The sequence below is a fragment of the Pelophylax lessonae genome (assembly GCF_965119305.1).
Source record: "Pelophylax lessonae genome assembly, chromosome: 5".
Classification (NCBI taxonomy): domain Eukaryota; kingdom Metazoa; phylum Chordata; class Amphibia; order Anura; family Ranidae; genus Pelophylax; species Pelophylax lessonae.
This window is the reverse complement of record NC_138772.1, coordinates 538,306,530-538,326,687: the sequence shown is the minus strand read 5'-3', so window position 1 is coordinate 538,326,687 and position 20,158 is coordinate 538,306,530. Positions and strand designations below refer to the sequence as shown.

The 20,158-nt window shown below is 43.1% G+C and overlaps 1 protein-coding gene across 1 annotated transcript in view; it reads left to right on the top strand.

The window, feature by feature from the left end:
* The window catches only part of COL22A1 (collagen type XXII alpha 1 chain), a 624,908-nt gene that overhangs the window by 552,762 nt on the left and 51,988 nt on the right, over positions 1-20,158 (top strand). Inside the window, exons 47-52 of the mRNA XM_082257569.1 lie at positions 1,042-1,095; positions 5,247-5,300; positions 8,221-8,274; positions 10,051-10,104; positions 12,888-12,941; positions 16,309-16,362. Of these exons, the coding sequence (XP_082113695.1) occupies positions 1,042-1,095; positions 5,247-5,300; positions 8,221-8,274; positions 10,051-10,104; positions 12,888-12,941; positions 16,309-16,362 (324 nt within the window). The remainder of the gene's footprint in view (positions 1-1,041; positions 1,096-5,246; positions 5,301-8,220; positions 8,275-10,050; positions 10,105-12,887; positions 12,942-16,308; positions 16,363-20,158) is intronic.

The following is a 20,158-nucleotide window of genomic DNA, read 5'->3' as shown; positions in this document are numbered from 1 at the left end:
GTTCGGGTGTTCTGGTCGAACCTAACTTTTGAAAAGTTTGATCATCCCTAGTGGAGACTACGTACTGCTGGTCACTACAATAGAGATATAGAGCCTGGTGGACTAAAGCATAAGGAGCATTGAGTGACCTGCCCCCCCCTCCTTCAATTCCTCCCTTTTGGGTAATCAAGTGACCTGAGCATTAAGAGGCTCAGACCTCTACTTTCTTCCAGGAAAAAAGATTAGCTTGACCTCTCCCCTACCAACTCAGAGTCTCCCAAATAAATAGCAAGGGTGACCTGAGCATTGAGGGACCCCTATGTTTTTCTAAAAATGTTCAGCTTGGTCTCCTTCGTGCCAGCTCCGGTATCTCCCTATTGGATAACCAATGGACCTGAGTACCGCCGGCGGGGGGGGGGGGGGTCAGGGTACTGTGGTTCCACCTCCCAGCTCTTTTTATCTACTGGTCACTACAATAGAGACATAGGGACTGGAGGACTAAAGCCTAAGGAGCGTTGAGGGACTTGCCCCCCCCCCCCACTCCACCATCTTCAATGCCTCCATTTTGGGTATTCAGGTGACTCAAGCATTGGGAGACTCAGACCCCTACATTTTCCTAAAAAAAAAAAAAAAATCAGCTTGTCCCCAATCGTCACCCCCTTCTGAGTCTCCTTATTGAATAAACAGGTAACTTAAACATTGGGAGACTCCAGCCCTTACGTTTTCTAAAAAAGTTTAGCTTGGTCTCCCTCCTACCACCGCCTGCATCTGCCTATTGGATAATAAGGTGACTAGAACATTGGGGGACTCAAGACTCTGTTTTACAAAAAACTTCAGCTTTGTCTCTTACCGTGTCCAGAGTCTTTTTATTGGTTAATGCACTGAATGAGCTAAAGGATGAATTAGAATTAATTTGGGAATTGGGAAGCAGGAAGGGGAAAGGCCAAGTATGACTTATACTCTACTGATTTTTTTCACATGAGGTTTTTGCTGCTTATGCATTTGATCCTTTGATAACATGCCGACTCTTTATTTATTAACTTTGGATTTATTTGTTTGCAGGGTGAACCTGGTATTGTGGGTCCTCCTGGTCCAACTGGCCTAGATGGTATGAAGGTGAGCCCAATTATTAAAAAGGAAATAAAAAGTTGAAAAAGTTTATCTTGCAGACCATTGAAAGGGATGAACCCCAGCAATTTACATGTAGAATAATAATGTATATGTAATGTCTAATAAATATGCTCTATGTATGTCTATACTGTATATTTTTTTAACCCAGCCTGCTATTACTTTATTAGGTATCTCATTCTATCTGCTCTAGTTAATAGAGCTAAAAATAACTGTGACATGAGTGAGGAACACCATAGATATGGAAAGGCCAGATTACATTAATATCCCAAGATGCATCTAGAAGACAGGATATTGCCTAGGATATATATATATATATAAAAGAGGGGGAGGGGTATGTCTCTATGTCAAGAACAATATAAAGGTGACAGAAAGGAGTGACATTACGGATGGGATGAGCATGGATTTAGAATCTGTGTGGGTTGAACTCCATAGGGAAGGAGAAAAGGGGAAAGTAATTGTGGGGGTTTGCTATAGGCCACCTAACCAAGGGGAGGAGGTAGAGCTGGAATTTTTAGCACTAATGGGTAAAGTGGCAAAATTGGGATCAGTCATCGTATTGGGGGACTTCAATTACCCCGACATTGACTGGGAAGAGGGGACTGCACACTCACAGAAGGCCCGCCTATTCACGGAAACCTTACTGGATAATTACATGTCACAGTTGGTGGATTCCCCCACCAGAGAAAACGCAGTCCTGGATCTATTGCTCACTAATGACCCAGACATAATCTCGGAGGTAGGAGTCCAGGACAACCTGGGCTCTAGCGATCACAGGATGATCACATTTAGTGTAAATAACAACATAACAAGACAAGTGGGGAACATAAGAACCCTAAACTTCAGAAGGGCAAACTTTCCAAAATTGTACTCAATGATGGAAAAGGTAAACTGGGACCAAACCCTGGGATCCCTGACCACAGAGGAAAAATGGGAATGCTTTAGGAACATATTAGGCAAAGGCATCTTGCAGAGCATTCCTATGGGAAATAAATTTAGAAGAGACAAAGCCAAACCTGGCTGGCTAAACTGTAGCGTCATAAAACTTATTAGGGGGAAAAAATTGGCCTTCAAGAAGTATAAATCAGAGGGCACAGTATCGGCTTTCGAGCAATACAAGGAGGCAAATAAGAAAAGTAAACAAGAAATCAAGATGGCTAAAATCAACTTTGAGAGACAAATAGCGGAGGATAGTAAAAAAAACCCAAAGAAATTCTTTAAATATATCAACAGCAAAAAAACTAAGGCAGAGCATATTGCACACATAATTAACAATGATGGGAGGATGGTTACAGAGGACACTGAAAAAGCAACCGTGCTGAATGCTTTTTTCTCGTCAGTCTTTACACAGGAAAAGGAGGGGTACACTGACCATGACTGTATGGTTAGTAGTAATAAACAGGACTTGCCACCATGGCTAACAGAGGGGGAAATCAGGGAAAGGCTGGATAAACTTAACACAAACAAATCACCAGGACCGGATGGCATACATCCGAGAGTACTCAAGGAACTCAGTAAAGTTATATCGAGACCACTGTTCCTGATCTTTGCTGACAGTATTAGGACAGGAGATGTACCAGGGGATTGGAAGAAAGCTAACGTGATTCCAATATTCAAAAAGGGCCAGAGGCATATCCCGGGAAATTATAGGCCTGTCAGTTTGACATCAGTAGTATGTAAACTTCTGGAGGGGATGATAAGGGACTATATTGTAGAGTTTGCTAAGGACAACAACATCATCAGCAGTAATCAGCACGGGTTTACAAATGGGCGTTCTTGTCAAACCAATCTCCTTACATTCTACGAGGAGGTGAGCTGTGAGCTAGATAGGGGCAGACCAGTAGATGTGGTGTACTTAGATTTCGCTAAGGCGTTTGATACAGTTCCCCACAAGCGCTTAATTTATAAAATAAGGTCTGCAGGTATCGATAGCAGGGTTTGCTCTTGGATACGGAACTGGCTAAAAAGGCGGGTCCAAAGGGTAGTAATAAACAGCGCATACTCAGACTGGTCTGAGGTGGTAAGCGGGGTCCCCCAAGGCTCAGTCCTGGGACCAACCTTGTTCAATTTATTCATAAACAACATTGAGGTCGGGATCAGTAGTTCGATATCAGTTTTTGCAGATGACACAAAATTGGGCAGGGCAATAACTTCACAACATGAAGCAGATATCCTGCAGAATGACCTGGACAAAATAACAGAGTGGGCAACGACATGGCAAATGAGGTTTAACGTGGAGAAGTGTAAGGTTTTGCACTTGGGGACTAAAAACATAAAATCACAATACACGTTAGGAGGGGAGCCCTTGGGGGAATCAAAAATGGAGAAGAATCTGGGAGTATTGGTTGATGATAGATTAGGAAACAGCATGCAATGTCAAGCGGCAGCTTCCAAAGCCAACAGAATATTAGCATGCATAAAGAAAGGGATGCATTCCAGAGATAAGACTATAATCCTTCCACTTTATAAAACTCTGGTCCGACCGCATCTGGAGTACTCTGTCCAGTTCTGGTCACCAGTCCTCAGAAGGGATGTGTTGGAGCTGGAGAGAGTCCAGAGAAGGGCAACTAAACTAATTAGGGGATTGGAGGACCTTGACTATGAAGAGCGTCTACAATCGCTCGATTTATTCTCCCTGGAGAAGAGACGTCTGAGGGGGGACATGATAGCAATTTATAAATATCTTAATGGGGATCCCAGCTTAGAAAAAAAGCTGTTCATTCGAAGGGATTGCATGAGGACTCGAGGGCATACAATGCGATTAGAGGAGAAGCGTTTTAACCTCAGGCAACGCGGGGGGTTCTTTACTGTTAGGGCAACAAGATTGTGGAATTCTCTACCACAAGAGGTGGTTTCTGCGGGTAGTATGGTGGCTTTCAAAAGACTCTTAGACTTACATCTCAAGGATCAGAACATTCAGGGGTATGGGAGATGATTACAGCCACACATGCCTACACAGGTTGAACTGGATGGACTATTGTCTTTATTCAACCTCACCTACTATGTAACTATGTAACTATGTAATATATATTTTTTTTGTATCTTTAAATCTAAAAGTTTTTTTATAAAAAAAAAATGCTGTTGGAATGTAAAAAATATTCACAGAGCTGCAAAATAAATTGCCATATTTGATTATCTCCTGTGACTGTAAATGCTATGTACAAGCTATAATGTGATTATTTCCTGCAATAAAAAAGGAAAATACCAAATAATGGCCACTAGGTGGTGCTGATGATCAAAGAAAATAATCATATTAGAAAAAAAAAATAGTGATTTTTAATTGTGGCTATATGAATGTTTGTCAGATTCGTAAATAATGTTTTTTTTATAAATAGACCCTTTAGACTTTAGGCCTGTGAAAATCCCATTGAGTTTGTAGTTTAATGTTTATCTCTAGATAAAACCTTTTTAATTTTGAAGAAAAAGGGGGGGGGGGGTGTTTAGACCATCTGTCAAGTTTCATTGTTGTCTGTGTCCCCACTGGGGTGATTCACTTTTTTTTTTGGTGACTAGAAGAACCATGGCTCTCTGTGTGTGGAAGCAGTGGTCTCCCTGTAGAGAGTCTGCCACACCCCCTGCATAGTCAGAGCTAGAGCAAATGATTGGAGAGCGCTAGTGGGGGGTGGGTGTTTCACACATAGATAAAGTGTTGTTCTCTGTAGCATGTTGTCAGGGTACAAAACACTTAAGCTGTTACTGTTTTATAAGAAAAAAATAAAAAATAATTTTTTAGATGCACCTCAAATGTATTTAGTTACTTTAAACATATAGCTTAGTTGGGCTTAAGAAACTATAAGCTTTATATAATTATAAATATATATATATATATATATATATATATATATATATATATATATATATGCTGTACACTGTATATATATATATATATATATATATATATATATATATATATATATATATATATATATATATATATATACACTGTGTATATATATATATATATATATATATATATATATATATATATATTATATTATATATAATTATAAATATATATATTTATATAACTATAATATCTTTATATTACAGAGTGAAAATGTGTAAAAAAAGTGAACTTGGGCTTCAAGGAGGATATTGTGTTCTGTGTGGTGTTGATCCTGTTATAATTTATTTTTTAGGGAGGCAAAGGAGACCGAGGGCCAGATGGAGAAGCTGGACCAAAAGGTGAACAGGTAAAATCCCAAAGATATTGTACATACTTAAAGCGGAGTTCCACCCAAAAGTGGAACTTCCGCTTTAGGGAGTCCTGACCCCCCGACATGCCACATTTGGCATGTCATTTTTTGGGGGGGGGGGCGGGTACCTAGTTTTGACAGGTACCCGCTCCCACTTCTGCTCGGAGCGCCGCGGCGCCCTGAGCGGAAGTTCTCCTCTCCCCCTCCCTCCCTGCAATCTTCTGGGACACGTCAGAGGTCCCAGAAGATTGCCGGCCAATCACGGCGCGCAGCGCGACTCGCGCATGCGCAGTGGGTACCCGGCTGTGAAGCCGCAAACTGTAACAGCCGGGTGCCCACAGCAGTGATGCCGGCGCCGAGGGAGAGGATCGAGGCTTCCGGCGGCCGCATCGCTGGACCGTTGGACAGGTGAGTAAATGGCTGGAACTCCGCTTTAATGTACAGATAACACAATCATTAAAGTTGCTGTAGATAGCAAATTCTTTACCGAACAAAGTCCACATTTTTTATTTTATTTTTTCAGAGGTTAAAGCCAAAAATCTAGGTTTATTTTTTAATTTTTGTTGGTAGTACAGTGTTTTAAAAGGAAGCAACTCCAGTGTAATTCAAACCTCTTCCTAATAACCTTAAAGTGTCAGAAACAAGCCTCCTGGGGGTGCATCATCATGGCGCCTGTAAGCACAATCCTAAGATGCAGAGAACACAGTGATATCGTCAGCACTTTCTGCATCATTGAGGACCACTCATTGCCAGAGAAGAGAGAAAAAAAGAGGACATCAAGGGGGCCAATTGGTATGGAGTGGGAAGGACTGTAGCATGTGGGGGAATTGTGTGTGGGGGTTGGAATTGGGCTTTAGGGTTAAAAAGGTGGGTTGACTTAAATGTTAATGTTAGGTGTGAAGGGTAACATTTTAGGGATGGGTTTAGGGTTAACTTTTAGGTTAGTGTTGGGGGTTTACTAATGTAGCGCCCTCCTAGCCAGGCTGCTAGGTAAATTTAGTTCTTGGGTTTATGCTGTAGGCACAGTAGACAGAGTTATGTGGTTTGGCCTTGCTGGAGACTCCATAGGCTGGGAATTGATTACCTTCCCCTGATTATAGGAGAAGCTTCTGAAAATTAGGGTGGGAGGATTCAAATACCCAATGTGAATATTTAGGGAAGCCTTTCCCATGCCAGGGGAGGTGTGCCCAGATGGTGAATGGGCTCCTGTTAAATAGGCTGGAGTGTAAGGCAGATGGACTCTTCCCTGTGTGGGGATGGAACTATGAGCTTCAGGAAGCTGCCTGCTCCTGGACCCCTCCTGAACTGGATCTCTTCTGGGGCTATGCCTAAGGAGTGATTAAAAGCCAGGGTCTCGTGAGTAGAGCCCCTGTGTTACTTGCTTCTGCATGGTCTACAGCTGTGCACCCATAGACTGTCTTTAACCACATATGCTACCTACTCTTGCATGGTCTTCAGCTGTGCACCTACAGATCTAGTAGTTCTAGTAGTAGTTCTAGTAAATCTAATAGTTTTAGGTTAAGGCAGAAGAAAAACTGTTAAGATTAAGTTAGAGTTGAATTTAAAGGAAATCTGTGCTTTACCCATGACCTTTGATCAGCTGTCAGGAGCCCTAAAAAAACTATTTTTCCTGGGTATGGGAAGCAGGTGACTCTCTCCCCTATCCTCTCAAGTCCCATGTGACAGCACTGGGGCTTGACGATTGGCCACTCATGCACCCAGCAGTGTCACATGGATCCTCAGCCCTGTACAAGCTTGAATTACATTTGTAGAGATCTGCAAGTATGAAAAAGGAATCTCAATATGTGCTTCCTGGGGACGGTCATTAAACTGGCTATGGCATGGAGTGACATCACACTAAGAAACTTCACTTTGTAAAAAGGAAAGTCAGCACCTAATAATACTGTAGCTACTGATTTTTAAGAAACAAGTACTTACCAGTTGATGGAGTCTGTTACTGTCTTCCCCACAGCCGATTTCTGGTGCTGCCATCTTGTATTTGGGAGCCAGCTGTGACTTCCTGTTGTCCCACAGCTGGCTCCCCCACTGGCAGTGTGGTGAAACTGATCCTGCAGCCTTCTGGAATGAGTGCCATTCTAGACTAGGAGAGAATTGAGGAAGTGGAAAATTCAGAGGCGTAACTTGAACCTTCAGGGCCCTGGTGCAAGAAACCATGATGGGCCCCCTGGACCCCTGGCCAGGGCCCTTCCCTTTAAGCCTGGGGTTCTTCCCACTGATCTTGGGGCCCTTTACTCTCATTGCGGGACCCTTTCACAAGTTCTGCAGTGGGCCCTTCCTGCCAACTTGGGGCCTCCCCACGGTGGTGGCAAGCCAGGGCCCAGGCACAAGTGTGACTGTTGCGATCCTGGAAGTTCACCCACTGGTGTCAGTAGTTTTTATTTTATTTGTATTTTTTTTACAATGTCACTGACTATGACTCTGTCCATTCAGAAAAGGAAGGAGCTGGTAAATTACATATTTACCGACCCCTTCCTGGTTCTCTATTGTGACACATCCCCTGCAGCAGCCGGCAGGAGCACAGTGGGGGGGGGGGACCAGGAGAGCACACAGGGGCTCAGAGACAGCAGAACCCAAGTGAACTGGGTAGGAGGAGTGGCGGGGGCAGCTGCAGGAGGAGAAAGGAGGACAGTGATTTCTCTACATGCAGCCTCCTATCCAGGTGTACAGGGGAGCTGCACAGGCCCCCTGGAGCATGGGGTGTGGTTGCAATTGCAACCGTGCAACCCCTGTTTTTATGCCCCTGGGAAAATTGTACCTGTCAGGAAAAGGTGCTCACCATTAACAAAAGAAGGTTTGCTTTAAGTCTGTTTTCTGGTTGCCTAATGTATAACAAGTGGCAGGTGAAATATGTTGGGTAAAATATACTAAAGGTCTGTAATTTTTTGTCTTTTATCAGGGTATTCCCGGAAGGCCAGGTTTCATGGGATCTCCGGGTAATGCAGGACCGCCTGTAAGTACACATTTTTTTGCCTTGCTTTTAAAGACAGGCTATTATTATAATGTAAAGTGATACCACGGCTCACAGTGGGCAATTTTCAAAATGGATTTAAAAGGGAAGATATACAATGTAAAAGTCAATATTAGAAATTAGAATAAACTTTTTGGAAAAAAAAAAAGAAATTAGGGAGATTGATACATGTGTGGAGGTCTGGCTTAGTAAGTGTGTCAATACCTAGCACCTTTGCCAAAAAAAGATATTTTATGCTTCACTAATGATTACATGACAATATTAGGTGCTTGTCAGGTTCCGTATATAAAGTATTGAGTTCACTTGCGAGAATGTTTTTAGAAAGATAATATTGGAACAGTGTCCTTGGAAAATGTTGAGCAGTTTGTAGAAGAGAGTCTCTTCAAGCTCTACAGCAAGAATTTATCAGTGAAGCTGATGAAGTGTTCCAAAATAACAGAAATTAATGTATCTTATTCTTGTTATTGTGTTGCCTGTGCAAATTCTTAAGTGAATGTTTTATTATCCAAATGTTTATGTTTTTGAAGGTCCAACATGGCAACTGTCCAGGATTGAAGCTAAAAAGCCTCCTTTTTCTTTATCAACCTTTTGCCAACCGCATAATACATATATGCGGCAGCAGGAGAAGTGATATTTATTGCCCAGCTGCCACACATATGCGTCAATGGTGGCATGAGGTTGTGTTCTGAGAGTACGATCATTTCATGCTTCCAGCACACTGACTGAATTTTCACTGACAGCTCTCAGGCAAGGAAGCCAGTCAGATGGACTTCTGATCATATGACCGCTGTAAGAGCCAATCATAACAATCACATGATACAGAAGCTACGCCACCTCCTGGGCATTATAGCCCACTTAAAGCGGAGCTCCACCCAAAAGGAGGCTTAGCTGCCTCCTCCCCCCTCTGGTGCCACAATTGTCACTTTTCGGAGGGGGGTTGGGGGGGGGTGGGTACCTGGTCTTGACAAGTACCCGCTCCCACTTCCTGGAGTTCTAGCCATGGGGAAATCCCCCGGAAGTTTGGCCCCTCCTCCTTCCCCTGCCACCGGGCCATTCGCAGATCGCAGCGCACTTCGCATATGCGCAGTAGGGAACCAGCTGTGAAGCCACAAGGCTTCACTGCCAGTTTCCCTTACAGGCAATGGTGGTGGTGGCAGCACCCGAGAGCCAATGGAAAAATTGCCTTCGGTAAGGACACCATTGGAGTCCCTGGACAGGGAAGTGTCCTAATATTAAAAGTCAGCAGCTACAGCATTTGTAGCTGCTGACTTTTAATTTTTTTTCTGAAGGAGCTTGGACCTTCTCTTTAAAAGGACATACCGGTGGCGGTGTTAAGGGATTAAGAGGCAGACCATGGGGACATGTGCTTGTATTGCAGAGATACTCTGCATATATTATTTTTTGACCTGGCATACACTTTAAATCGATGATGAAACAGACATGTTCCAGCAAAACAGTCTAAAATAACTTGTGCTTTATTTGGAGCATCCTCATCCAATTAGCTATGCAAAATTCTACAAGGCCAAAACATGCTGCAAATTTTATCCTTTTTTGTGTTTCATTTTTTCAAATTGCTGACCAAAAATGTGTATCTAAGCTCTATATCAACTCTTTCTCAATACGCTGCACTGTTTTATTTTGCTTCTTTTGAAAAACAAAAAAGTTGTACCAGTTTGATTGCAATAACTGAAAGGTTTATAACATTAACAGACTTGAAATAATAAAATCCTTCATTAAAAACTTGTAACTAATTTTTAGGGACCTGATGGCCTTCCTGGACCCATTGGACCTCCTGGCCCCTCTGGAGAGACTGTAAGCACAATCATATATACACAATGTACCACCTCCTTCTTATGTCATAGAGATGAGGTTTGGGGGGCATGTAGCTGTGTTCGGAATTAAGCAATCACATTTAAACTCATGTTAAATAGGAGTCAGTACACACCTGCCATCATTTAAAGTGCCTCTGATTAACTCCAAATAAAGATACGCTGTTCTAGTAGGTCTTTCCTGACATTTTCTTAGTTGCATCCTACAGCAAAAGCCATGGTCCCCAGAGAGCTTCCAAAGCATCAGAGGGATCTCATTGTTAAATAGTATCAGTCAGGGGAAGGGTATAAAAGAATGTCCAAGGCATTAGATATACCATGGAACACAGTGAATACAGTCATCATAAAGTGGAGAAATATGGCACAACAGTGACATTACCAAGAACTGAACGTCCCACCAAAAATGAAGAAAAGATGAGAAGAAAACTGGTCAGGGAGGCTGCAGCAACATTACATGAGCTGCAGGAATATCTGGCAAGTACTGGCTGTGTGGGACATGTGACAACAATCTCCTATACTCTTCATATGTCTGAGCTATGGGGTAGAGTGGCAAGACAGAATCATTTTGTTATGAAGAATAACATCCAAGCCTGGCTACATTTTGCAAAAACACATCTGAAGTCTCCCAAAAGCATGTTCTGGTGAAACCAAGGTTGAACTTTTTGGCCATTTTTACAAAACATATGTTTGGCACAAAAACAACACTACACATCACCAAAGGAGCACTAAACCCATAGTGAAGCATGTTGGTGGCAGCATCATGCTTTGGGCTGTTTTTTTTTTTTTTTTCCATCTGGAACAGGGGTCTTAGTCAAGGTAGATGGAATTATTATCAGTTCCAAATACCAGTTCATATTGGCACCAAACCTTCAGGTTTCTGCTAGAAAGCTGAACGAATGGCTTCACCAGAAGAATATTAAAGTTTTGAATTGGCCGAGCCAGAGCCCAGAACTGAATCCAATTGAAAATCTGTGGGGTGATCTGAAGAGGGCTATGCACAGGAGATGCCCTCACAATCTGACAGATTTGGAGTGTTTTTGCAAAGAAGAGTGGGCAAATATTGCCAAGTCAAGATGGGCCATGCTGATAGACTCATACCCAAAAAGACGGAGTGCTGTATTAAAGGGTGCTTCAAAAAGGTATTAGTTTAAGGGTGCAACCATAACTTATGCAACCATAATATTTTATTTTTTTTTTTTGAATAATAATATAGTGTTGCGCAAATAAAAAATTATTAAATGAATTAATTTGTGCTTAAATTATTAAAAACCCCAAATATTTATATGTGACATAATATTAAAGTGCCAATAGTGCTAATAAAGTGATAAATATAATATAATATAATACTCATAGAAAAGAGAAAATATAAAATATATAGATATAAAAGTCCAGTGTGCAAAGTGCAAAAAGCCAATAAACAAAGTCCAAAATGTAATCCTAAAGTGATCTGTGCTCCCAGAGAGAAGTGACCAGTGTCACAGTGGACAGCCAGCCGTGCACCCCCTTGTGAATGGATGCTCACCTCAAATCCTTAAAAAGAGCGCATAGATTGTTATCCCAAAAAGATCATCCATCCATATCCTTCAGGGCTCCTCTCATTCACAGGAGTTGCAGCGTCAATCAATGCAGAATATATATGCAAACAAAAAGACTTGCAATAGTGTATGAAATCCTTAGTGCCCGTTCACATACGAGCGATGCTACTTCGCACCGCGACCTCCGAGGTCGAGGTGCGAGCAGCGCGCCGCGACCTCAGAGCGGCCGCCACGGACTTCATAACATTGAAGTCTATGGCGGTCGCCTCCTGGTCGCCTCAAAGAAGCTCCGGACCCTTTCTCTAAGTCGGAGCGACTTGTGTCGCTCCTATTAGAACGGGTCCGCAGCTTCCCTATGGGAGGCGACCTACGGCGACCTGTGAGGCGACCAGGTCGCCTCACAGGTCGCCTTAGTGTGAACCGGGACTTAAACAATCAGCTTTTATTAAATAAAGGTGGATAAATCTCACTCACATTTGTAGGTGCAACACATGCACTTGGACAATAGCATCAAGTAATTTTTTATTTTTACTTCCCAGCACCTAAAAGATTTCAGTTTGTTGTTCAACAGAGTTGTACAGTTTATAGGTCACATTAAAGGTGGAAAAAGTAAAAAAAAAATGTTTTTTGTCTTATTTTTTTACATTTTGCATTTTAACAGGGATGTGTAGACATTTTATATCCACTGTATATGCATTACTGTTTCATCATAAAAGTTTGTGAATGCACCAAACTCAGTTGTGTAGCATCCAATGAATCTAAGCAGTGAAATGTTAAAGTTAAGCAATAAACCTCCTTTTTTCTTAAAATAAAAAAAAAAACATATTTCCTAAATTTGTGCAAATGATTCCAATTATAAAATAAATAGAAAGTTCGATAATTTTGGGACTGCTTGAATGTATGCTTCTTAAGATTGGTAATTGCATTGGTCTGGGGGTCATATCACAAAGAAAAATGCAATTACAAGATTTCCTTTGAAACGAGTTGTTTGATGGTAGTGAAGTTTGCTAAAATTAGTGCTGAAAAGCCTTTTTCGAGATAATGAAGAGATAACTTTGCAAATGCACAGCTTTTGTATTTATTTTTTTGATTATGTTCAGGACATTTAAAAAAAAAATGAAAAACATTTTTTTTATTTTTTATTTATTATTATTATTATTATTATTTTTTTTTTGAGAACTGTTTTATGGAATTTTCAACCTACAGAATATTTTTCCACTTTTCTTTTCAGGGTAAAGAGGGCCCTCCTGGACCCCAAGGACCCCGTGGATTACCTGGATTGCCGGTAGGTGTCAACATATTGGCTGTATCTGATCTTCTGGGCAGTCCTAGACCTAAAAATGTGTATTTCATCACTGGCATGTTGTTTCTCATGATCAATATCCTATAGATAGGTTCCTATAAGCTTCTATTGGGCCCAGGGCTGTTTTTACATGAAACCAGTTGAGGCAACTGTGATAAAACACAATGGACCGACACCAGCAGATGACATGGCTCCCAAATCATCACTGACTGTGGAAACTTCACACTGGACCTCATGCAACTTGGATTCTGTGCCTCTCCACTCTTCATCCAGACTCTGGGACCTTGATTTCCATATGAAATGCCAAATTTTCCACAATCAGTGATGATTTGGGGAGCCTTGTCATCTGCTGGTGTTGGTCCACTGTGTTTTATCAAAGTCATATACAGCGCAGCCCTCTAGCAGGAAATTCTAGAGCAGCTTGTGCTTCCCTCTGCAGACCAGGTTTTTGGAGATGCTGATTTCATTTTCCAGCAGGACTTGGCACCACCCACACTGCCAAAACTACCAATACCTGGTCACATGATCATGGTATCACTGTGCTTGATTGGCCAGCTAACTCGCCTGACCTAAACCCCATAGAGAATCTGTGGGGTATTGTCAAGACAAACAACAAGGAGCTGGGGGGGGCACACCCTGATCATGCATTCCTAAAGCTGGAGCAGCTATAGACCAAGCAACATGCATATTTACAAAAAATAGCGCACACATGCAAAAGAAATGACTATCAAATATAAAGGCAATCAATAAATAAAAATGGGGATTTAGTCCAACCATATGGCCATATCGTGCTCAAGCCCACCACTACGTCAAAGTACCCCATTGTCAGTGGGTCCTACACTATCCATAAAAAGAAGGATGAATCAAACTTCTCAAACCATTGGAGATATTTACTCCTTACTGGGAGAGATGTGCGACTGCACTATAAGGGACTCCTCCTATATCTGCTTACTAGTGGACACTGATAGAGTAGGGTATTGTCAAGAGGATGATGGGAGACACCAGACCCAACAATGCAGATGAGCTGAAGGCCGCTATCAAAGCAACCTGGGCTTCTATAACACCTCAGCAAGCAGTGCCACAGGCTGATCGCCTCCATGCCACACCGCATTAATGCAGTAATTTATGCAAAAGGAGTCCCAACCAAGTATTGAGTGCATCCTATACTGTACATTTACATACTTTTCAGTAAGCCAAAATTATTATTTCTTTTATTGTTCTTATGTAATATTCTAATTTACTGAGATAAGGAATTTTGGTTTTTCATTAGCTGAAAGCCATAATCCTCAAAATAAAAAAAATAAAAAAAATGCTTCAAATACATTTCTCTTTGTGTAATACATCTACATAAAATATATGAGTTTCTCTTTTTGAATTGAATTACTGAAATAAATAAACTTTTTGATGACATTCCAATTTTTTCATATGCACCTGTATTTTTACTTTTATTTATGTTGAGCTAAAGGGTTGATCGTTTAGATCAGTGGTCAGATGTGGCTCTTTGCTCGCCTTTATCCAGCCCTTGGGGCATTATTCATCCTACTGATATGAAACATTAATCTACCCACTGACACCAACAATGACATAAACAATGGGGCACTATTTATCCACCTAATACCAAAGATGGGACACTGTTTACTCCCACTTATGCCAGAAAAAAATATATATTCCCGCTTGTCATAGTCTGCCCCCCTCCCCCCCCTAAAGTCTGAAGGACAGTAAACTGGCCCTTTGTTTATAAAGTTTGGAGAACCCTGTTTTAAATTTAAAAAAAAACATCCTTGCCACAAATGGCCCATACAATATCACAGGACAATGGATAAAATTTATAAATGTATAATTTATTTTATATTTATAAATAAAAAGTATTTCACAATTTGCCAACTTTGCCCACTCAACATAATACTCATTTTATATAATTTACATAGGATTATTTCCCAGAGTTTTGCATCTTTGTATGGTCTAGGGGGGGGGGCAGTGGAAAATCGAAATGATGCATTTCGTGGGTTTGAGGATTCCACTTCTTCAGGTGAAACAATCAGGAAAACTTAGATAGCATCCCATGCGAGTAAAAGAAAACCAGTGTGAGTTGTACTTCCCAGCCCAATCCTGGTTAGGTGTCCATTAAGGATACAGCCAATCCCTTTCACCACCAAGAAAAGGCTTGGGATTCAATACAAAGACCTCAAAATCAGGGTAGGACTACATATCCTTTGCGGTGATATAGTGATATTAGTACTGAGGCCTGTCCCTACTGGACCAAGTAGAATGAGACTGTTGAGACTGCTCAGTCCAAGTTGGCAAACTGCAAAATAATTATTTTTTCTATTGTCTAATGATATTTTAATGGGCTATTTGTGGCCAGGATGTTTTGTATTTTATGGATCTAAGGATCAACCTTTTCGCTCAGGGGTCGCCAGACTTTCTGAACAAAGGGTCAGTTTACTGTCTTACAGACTTTAGGGGGGCTGGGCTAGGGCCAGTGAGAATAGAAATGTCCTGGCATCCGGTGGGAGTAAACAATTCCCCATCATTGGTGTCAGTGGAAGGAATAGTGCCTCATTGTTGGTATCAATGGAAGGAATTCTGCCTCATCGAAGGTGTCAGTGGGAGAAATGTGTACCCCATTGTTGGTGTCAGTGGGAGGAATTGTGGTTCATTGTTGGTATCAATAGAATGAATTATGCTCCATTATTTGTATCAATAGAAAAAATTGTGCCCCATCGTTAGTGTAAATGGAAGAAATTGTGCCCTATCGTTGGTGTCAGTGGAAGGGATTGTGCTCTTTTAATGATGTCAGTGAGAGGAATAATGCCCCACTGTTGGTGTCAGCAACAGGAATTATGCCCCATTGGTGGTGTCAGTGGATGGAATATCACCCCAAGGGCTGGATAAAGGCAAACAAAGGGTCACATTCAGCCCCCGCAGCCGCAGTTTGGAGACCATGCTTTTAGCTCAATATAAATAAATGTAAAAATATTTTAATGATAATGGATGTCTTATTGCATCCTATGTCTCTTTGTTCTCTACTATATGTATCATTAGGGCTGTTGGTACCACAATTGGGCAAATCCAAAAACGAATACTTAGACCCATCAGACACCAGTACCCCTACTACTGGCCTGCTACTACAACCTCTCTTGTTATGTTACAGGCAGGTGCACAGCCTTGACCATTTGGGCTATCCTTTTTTTGTATCTGCCTGGATTTATACTTTAGTCATTAGTATGGATAAATAATATAGTAGCACCTAAAAAAAAAAGTGTTTTTCGGTAATAATCGGGGGGATTGTTTAATATTTTTTTGTGTTTCCTCATCATTTGAGAAGTTTTTTGTTACTGTCTTTCAGGGCATCATTGGAAAGGATGGAAAGGACGGAAAGCCAGGCTCGCCTGGGGAAGCAGTATGTCATTTTTTTTAAGTAATAGCACTATGGCAGTTGTATTAACAAACACTTGGTCTGATTTATGGCTGAAGTCACGGTGTTATTGTGTAGAGTTTTCCCCGTTTGTTGTCAGTCCAGAATAAGCTTTGTTCTGTTGCACGGAAAATATCGAAGCATGTAATATATACTGTATGTATGTATTTTTTTTTTTTTTGAGTAGAAAAGAGTCTTGGTAACTATAAATATGAAGACAGAAACAATGAAAACTGACATTTTATAGTTCTTACTGGAGCATAAATGCAAGAGAGTTTGTTTAATGGGGGGCACCTGTTCCAGAGACAACTGTCCGAGGAGAAATTTCCCCTACTTTGGAAACATTTCCTATCACTTCCCGTTGTAGCTCTGGGACAGGACGTGATAAAAAAAAACCTGGCAATTGCGAAAAATCTGACAGGGTTTTTATTCCACTGTGAAAGCTACTATGCAGTGGATATGGAAGCAGAAAACCATTTTTCAGTATATGCCAGCAAAAACCGAAATGCAGAAACTTGACTGAGCACAGAAGGGATCCAAATGGTGACTGGGAGTGAACACAGGGAAGTGTTACAGCTGGAGACTAGGAGTGGGCAAAGCAGAGGGCTCCAGCTGGAGACTAGGAACAAGTACAGGAGAGGGCTCCATCTGGAGATTTATAGTGAACACAGGAGGGGGCTCCAGATAGAATAAAGGAGTGAACACAGAAGGGCGGTTCTGAAGGTGGAGATCGGGAGTGAGAGCAGTAGTGGCCTCCAGTTGGAGACTAGGTGTGAGAGGCAGGGCTGGTGCTAGACTAGGCAAGACCAGCTACTTGCGCCCCACCCCCCCCCCCAACAAAAAAAAGGGAAGGGGTTAAAAACTTCTCTATGTCGTACCCAGTGACCCTGATCTGATGGTTCCTCCATGTTATGCTGTCATACCCAGTAACCCCCATATTCCTCCATGTCACACCTGGGGACCCTGATGTCACTCTATGTCCCACCAAGGGACCCTGATGTTTTTCCATGTCACATTCTGGGACCCCAATATTCCTCCATGTCTTGCTGTCATACCCACTGACCCCGATGTTCCTCCATGTGGCACCCAGGGACCCCCGTTTTTCTCCATTTAATAATGTCATATCCAGTGACCCCAATGTTCCTATATGTCACCCCAGGGCCCCCTGATGTTCCTCCATGTCATACCCGGAAAGACCCTGATGTTTTTCAATGTCACACCTGGGGACCCTGATGTTCCTCCATGTCAAACCTGGGGAGCTCAATCCCCCATGGCACACCCAGGGACCCCAATTCCTCATGGCACACCTGGTGACCCCGAACCCCTGTTACACCCGGTGACCCCTATCCCCCATATCACACCTGGGGACTCTGATTCCCCATGGCACACCTGGTGACCCCAATTCCCTTTCACACCAGGGATCCTCCATGTCACACCCAGGGACCCGGATCCCCTGTTCTGGGGACACTCACTGGGTGGTATGAAGAGAGTGGCCTGCACTCTCCCCTTCTTCACTGTGATTCCTTTTCCCAGGACACTCCACTTCTGGACCACAGTGCTCACCACAGCTCCAACAGGCTCCTGGTGGAGGAAGAAGCAGCAGTCAGAGAGCTCCGCACATCCTTCATCACCAATCTCCTCAGACCATTCCGGTGCCTCGTCGGCCATCGCTTTTGCTCCAGTAAAGGTGTCGCCCTCCAGTGCCGAGCTCCGGCTCAGGTTCAGCTCTCCTCCGCTCCCTGCTTAATACCGACCCAGGGAAATGACGGCTGCCCACCAGCTCAGTGCAGAGAATCACTTTCTGACCGGGGTTTAGGCCACTCAGCTCCAGCCGAAGAGGATCATCATGCAGGCAGCACTCCAGTGGGCTCCCTTCCTGCCTTCTGGGGCCCCCCCCCAAAGCCAAGGTTTGGTAGTTCCGCCACTGCCCCAGACACCTGGCATCTTCCTCTGTCCCTTTTTTCCTCCCCCACTGCCGCCCCTCCCCTCAGCTCACAAGGATCATTAATAAAGGAGAGAGAGTGCCGACTACTGGCTGCGCCCCTAGGTGGCAATGCGCCCTAGGCGGCTGCCTAGTTTGCCTAGTGGAAGCACCGGCCCTGGTGAGAGGGCTCCAGCTGTAGACTACAGCTGCCCATAGATGTATCAAATTGTGTCCTGTTGAACAGGGACTGATCAAATTTTGATCTACTGTTGGCTGTTCCCACTCATCAGAAGATGATCTAATGATCAACTTATGTCAATTGGGAATGTTGCAAAACGTTCATTCGATCAGTGTCTCCAGTCAATTGGCTGCAACTGCTGTCAGAATACAATAGCTTGAGACTAGGAATAAGCACATGAGGGGGGCTCCAGCTGGAGTTTAAGAGTGAAAGCAGCTAGAGACTACCAGTGAGCACAGAAGAGGGCAAACTCTAATTAGGAGTTAGTACACAAGAGGTCTCTGGCTGGAGACTAGGATTGACAGATATAGGAGTCTCTAGTTGGAGTCTAGGACTGAGCACGGGAGAGGGCTTCAACTGGAGACTAGGGTTGAGAACAGGAGGGATCTCCAGTTGAAGACTAGCAGTGATCACAGAAGGGAGGCTCCATCTAGAGATTAGGAGTGATCAAAGGGGTTATCACAAGAGGGGTCTCTAGCTGGAGACTAGGAGTGACAGCTGTAGGAGTCTCCAGTTGGAATCTAGGAATGAGCACAGGAGAGGACTTCAGCTGGAGACTAGGATTGAGAGCAGGAGGGGTCTCCAGTTGAAGACTAGCAGTGTTAACAGAAAGGAGGCTCCATCTAAAAATTAGGAGTGATCGTAGGAGAGGTCTCCAGGTGGAGACTAGGATTAAGGATAGGAGGGGGCTCCAGATAGAGCCTATGAGTGAACATAGGTGGGTCCTTAAGTTGGAGACTATGAATGAGAACAGAAGAGGGCTCCAGTTACAGTCTAGAAGTGAATACAAGCTGAAGCTACAGGGGTGTAGACTAGATGTGAGAACAGAAGGCTAGAAGTAAGCACAGGGAGGTCTCCATCTAGGGAACATGATTAGGCAGAAGAGGGAGCTCCTGATGGAGACTAGAAGTGAGTACAGGAAAGGTCTAGGTCCAGATAAACACTAGAAGTGAGTATAGAAGGGGTCTCCAGACGGCGACTGAGTACAGCAATATGAGGCTCTAGTTGGAAACTAGAAAGAAGTGAGGGCAGGAGGGGGCTACAGCTAGAGGCAAGGAGTGAATACAGGAAGGGTCTCCAGCTGTAGACTACAACTGAGCACAGAAGGGGGTTCCAGTTAAAGAGGAGAAGTGAGCACAGGAGAAGTCTCCAGTTAAAGAATATGAGTGAAGGCAATAGGGGTCAAGAAGTAAGCACAGGAGGGGTCTAAAGCTAGAGACAAGGAGTGAACACAGGAATGGTTTCCAGTTGTAGACTGGAAGTGAGCACAAGAGGGGCCGAATGCTAGAGACAAGGAATGAACACAGGAAGCGCCTACAGCTGTAGACAAGAAGTGGGGGCAGGAGGGGCCTAAAGATAAAGACAAGGAATGAACACAGGAAGCACCTCCAGCTGTAGACTAGAAGTGAGCACAGGAGGGGCCTAAAGCTAGAGACAAGGAGTGAACATAGGAATGGCCTCCAGCTGTAGACTAGAAGTGAGCACAGGAGGGGCCTAAAGCTAGAGACAAGGAGTGAACACAGGAATGGCCTCCAGCTGTAGACCAAAAGTGAGCACAGTAGGGGCCTAAAGCTAGAGACAAGGAGTGAACACAGGAATGGTTCCCAGTTGTAGACTAA